Source organism: Rhinolophus sinicus, linkage group LG06 (assembly GCF_036562045.2).
Source record: "Rhinolophus sinicus isolate RSC01 linkage group LG06, ASM3656204v1, whole genome shotgun sequence".
NCBI lineage: Eukaryota > Metazoa > Chordata > Mammalia > Chiroptera > Rhinolophidae > Rhinolophus > Rhinolophus sinicus.
The window spans coordinates 121,912,217-121,916,918 of NC_133756.1; the positions used below are offsets into that span (position 1 = coordinate 121,912,217).

Genomic DNA, 4,702 nt, shown 5'->3' on the forward strand with positions numbered 1-4,702 from the left:
ACTTTTATATCTGACATTCCCTCTCCTCATGAACATTTTAAATTTGCTACACAATTTTCCTGCAAATCTTAATTGAATGATTTTTTCCATTCATTTAGCAAATACTCAATGAGAACAATTTCTGTGCAAAATATAATACCACACTCAGGTGATGCTGTGGCTAACACAGCAAAAATGATTTTTGTCCGCACTGAGATGACATTGAACTGGGAATACAAATTTCCAAATGTATTACCTCTGACTTAACAGCCTCTTCTCCTTCCAAGAACAATAGTCAGAGGTTTAGATATTTTAAAACTGCAGCTCATTTCCTTAAGCAATTTTACATGAGTCTGAAGGGTTTAATCATAATAATAGCCTCCTACGTGAATATCAAAGATGACGAAGTTGACTTTCCAAACTGAGGCAGAACTTAATTCTCTTTTGATCTCTAGGCTATAGCAGAGTCCAGAATATATGGTAAATGCTCAATACGTATGTTTTTAATGAAAGAACATATAGATGAATATGTGGATAATAACTAACCATTAGAGAGTGAAGTTACTGACACTGAGGATAAGTATTGTTTTTCACTGGTTCTCTGTATAATCTGACGGGTACAAAATCATTGATTAAGCTACAACTATGGCTGAGCATCACTCTGCCTTTGCTCTATATAGCAAAGATTTTAATTATGCTCTTTGTCCCTATCGCTACTTCTATTCCACCAGAAGAGACGCAGCATCCTCATTCGGATCTGCTTCGTCTTAATAGTGTAGACAATGGGGTTGAGCAATGGAGGTGTGAGAAAGTGCAGATAGGAGAGCAGTACACGGCTGCATGGGGAAGCCCACCTCCCAAATCGGTGGATCATAGACAGGCCAATCATAGGTGTGTAGAAGAGCAGCACAGCGCAGATGTGGGAGATGCAAGTGTTGAGGGCTTTGAGGCGCTGGGCCTTGGAGGCAAGGGACAGCACTGTGTGGAGGATCAGCGCATACGAGAGGACAATGAGCACTGCGTCCACACCCAGCGTGGAGAGCACTACAAAGAGACCATAGGCGCTGTTGATGTGGGTGTCAGCACAGGCCAGCTTCATGACATCTGGGTGCAGGCAGTAGGAGTGGGAAAGCCGGAAATTGCGGCAGTAAGGCAGCTTCTTCAGCATGATGGGGGCCGGGATGTGGAGCCCGACGCTGCGCAAGATGATGGCCAGCCCCATTCGGGCAATCCGGGGACTCGTGAGGATGGTGCCATAGCGCAGGGGCTTGCTGATGGCAACAACACGGTCAAAGGCCATGGTCAGCAGCACCGAGGACTCCATGATGGAGAAGCTGTGGATGAAGAAGAGTTGGGCCAGGCACACATCCACCGCCACCTGCCTGAGACCCAGCATGTAGATGGTGAGCATGGTGGGCAGCGTGGAAGCAGACAAACCCAGGTCGGTCACTGCCAGCATGGACAGAAAGTAGTACATGGGCTGGTGCAGGGAGGGTTCTGACTTCACCACCCATAGGATTAGGCTGTTCCCTGACAGAGATGCCACATACATGGCACACAGAGGGATGGAGAGCCAGGTGTGCATAGCCTCAAGGCCTGGGAGGCCTGTTAGGAAGAAAAAAATGCCGGTGTGGTTGGAGACTGACATGATGACCTGGAGGGACAGAACTCCAGGCAGAAGTGCAATCACAGGTCCTAGAATCAAAGGAGTTGCTGGGTCAGTTGCTGTTCTATAAACCAAGACATTATAAAAACTCCCCCAAATGTTTCTCAGATAACTATGGCCTTGCAATTTGCTCAACTATTACCTCTAGTTCATACATAAAGAGACAGTGAAAGAAAGGTTCGTTTGAACTTTTAGAACAAATCTTGAACACATGATAACCTTGTGTGAACACATGATAACACATAACAAAATTTACCCCAAAATCAGAGTTTGAAATGCAGCTCTTGAAAGAGACCAAGACAGTAATGTTCCAACTCTACATTATACATTTTGGGAAATGGACTCTAGCATCCAACGTACATAGTATGTCTGATCTGGAACTAGAATCAAAGTTCCTCTCTTCTTTTAATTTCCCGTTCACACTGCCTTTCGTAGGTATTTCTCACATTCAGTTTTTCTCAAGTGATTGTGTTGGATCTAGACGTTTGTCTCTGTTCTCTTAACTCTCTTATTTCTATCATAATTCCAGCTATAACAGATACCTATTTCCTAGTTAACTTGTGTGCTGATAACTTGAGGTTTTTCCTGATGAATCTCTATACATTCCCTACCAATCACTCACTCACCCACGCACCCACAGATCTCCAATTCTCTTGCTCCTTACTACTGTTTTCTTTTTCTTCAATTGCTTCCTTGTCAGAGAGCTATTATCTAAACTTCCAATCTTAAAAAACACTCCCTCTCTTTCCACATTTTTTTACATATTTGAAATAATAATGTTTACAATGTGGTGAATGTGAGAATTTTGCAGAGACATCATTTTTTATAATTAAAACAAATTTACAAAGTCCCATTAACTTGTTAGCCCACCTGTGTGAGCAAATATAGTTTTCCACACATACAATTTAAAATGCCAAGTTATAGCAAAATGTTAGACATTTATCCAAATATGATTCATTCTCTAATGGAGCTGTGCATGTGGAACATTAAAATAGAATGACTCTAACTCATAGTCTATTGAACAGATACCAGATACTTTAAAGCTTCTTGGTAACTATTCAGTGCTCTACTGATGAGAATAGAAACTAGAAAGAGGTATTTATTTGCTAAGGAATCAAGGCTTAGCTCCACTTCTAATGTAATTTCTGGAGAAATAAAATAATCTTGGAATAGATGTTCTGTTTTCCGATTGTTCTTCCTCTTGAGCTTTGACCACTGTTTCACTTCCTGCCATCTCAAATATATCCCTATATTTAATCCATTTTGATCCATTTTCTGAAAACACAGTGAAAAAGAACTCAATCTGAAAGCTTTTTACCTTCCCTCCTAATCATAAACAAAGGAAGGAGGTTTTGGAGTTTTTTTAGAAGTACAAACATAAAGAATATTGTTGCAAATGGTAAGATTTCATTCTTCTTTATGGCTGTGTAATACTCCATTGTATAAACGTACCACAGTTTCTTAATCCAGTCATCTACCGATGGGCATTTCAGTTGTTTCCATGTTTTGGCTATTGTGTATACTGCTGCAAGAAGTGGAGTACAGCATTGGGAATAGAGACAGTGGAAAAGTAATGGCTGCATGCAATGTCAGAGGGGTAGTAGATAGGCGGTGGGGGTTATCACTGTGTGAGGGATACAAATGATAAATGTCTAACTATTACATTGTTTTGTACACCTGAAACTAAATTAAAGAAATGTTTAAAAAATAAAATAATTAAAAAATTAATAAACCAAAAACATAATAACCAAAAAGGAAGGTTTAATTTGGAGGAATCTTATTTAATCATATAATCAGAAGTGGTTTTTCGTGTTTTTTGTTTTTTGTTTTTTTTCCAGATGGCATTGATTTTCTCCTTATTTTGTCACATTTCCTCTCCTGTGTCTTGTGGAATACAATCTAGTATTCCTCTCTCTTTGAACAGTAGGCCCACATAATAATGAATTCTGTAATTTTGCCTTCTACTGGTAAAAATGAAGAAGTATAATTCAATAGTTTCATATTTCATTAAAGTACCTTACAAAACTTTTTCACATATACCATTTTAAAGCATCTCAGCACTCAGTTTAACATTCAAATGTATAACTTTGCTGAAGTCACATGGATTATAAAAGAAGTATTCAGGACTTGAATTAATTCTGTCTGACTCAGTGCTTTTTACTCTGGAAATTGTTGTTAGTAGCTGAAGACAAATGTCAGCTATTAATGAACAGACTCAAGATCTCCCAAGCCTTATCCTTAAGTCAAAGTAAACCAAAAACTCCCATGAATTTGTATTTTTTAAAAATTTCCTATATGGTGGTTACTTCTGATTTTCCTCTTGTATTGTACTTCATTACCTCCACATTTGATGCCTGCATTTTCATTCAGTAATTAAACTGTTCTAGATGCAGGAAATAGAACTATGAAAAAACAATAATGTCCCTAAAATAAGAGAAGCATGAGTCAATATTATTTCAAATATGTAAAAAAAAATGTGCAAAGACAGGGAGTGTTTTTTAAGTTGGAAGTTTATATCATTGCTCTCTGAAGAGGAAACAATTGGAGAAAAAGAAAACAGCAGAAAGAAACATGAGAATTAGAGATCTGTGGGTGAGTGAGTGATTGATAGGGAATGTACAGAGATGCATCAGGAAAAACCTCAAGTTATCAGCACCCAAGTTAGGTAGGAGATAGGTATCTGTTATAGCTGGAATTGTGATAGGAATAAGAGAGTTATAAGAACAGAGACAACCTTCTAGATCCAACACAATCAGTTAAGAAAACTACATTGTACCTGACCTGGGGCGCGGGGGTTATTGTCTACTATGCTGAGTAAATATCTAGTAGCTCTGTGACTGTGGACCATGGGCACCAGCAGTGGCATAGCAGCACAGGAGAACTTCAAATAAATGTAAATCATTATGTTCCACCCCAAACTTACTGAATCAGGATTTCTTGGGTTGCAGCCCAGCATTCAATGTTTTAGCAAATCCTCCGTGTGATTCTGTGAAAACCAAAGTCTTAGAATCACAGCAGTACATATGTAGCTATAGTATTGCTTTGTAAAAAGATAAG

General features: G+C 39.0%; 1 protein-coding gene across 1 annotated transcript; it reads right to left on the reverse strand.

Annotated features, from left to right (window-relative positions):
• Positions 1–667: 667 nt before the first annotated feature.
• LOC109436917 (olfactory receptor 51G2) lies at positions 668–1,627 on the reverse strand. Its single transcript, XM_019715797.2, has one exon. It carries the CDS (start codon positions 1,625–1,627, stop codon positions 668–670), a length of 960 nt encoding a protein of 319 aa, XP_019571356.2.
• Positions 1,628–4,702: the final 3,075 nt, after the last annotated feature.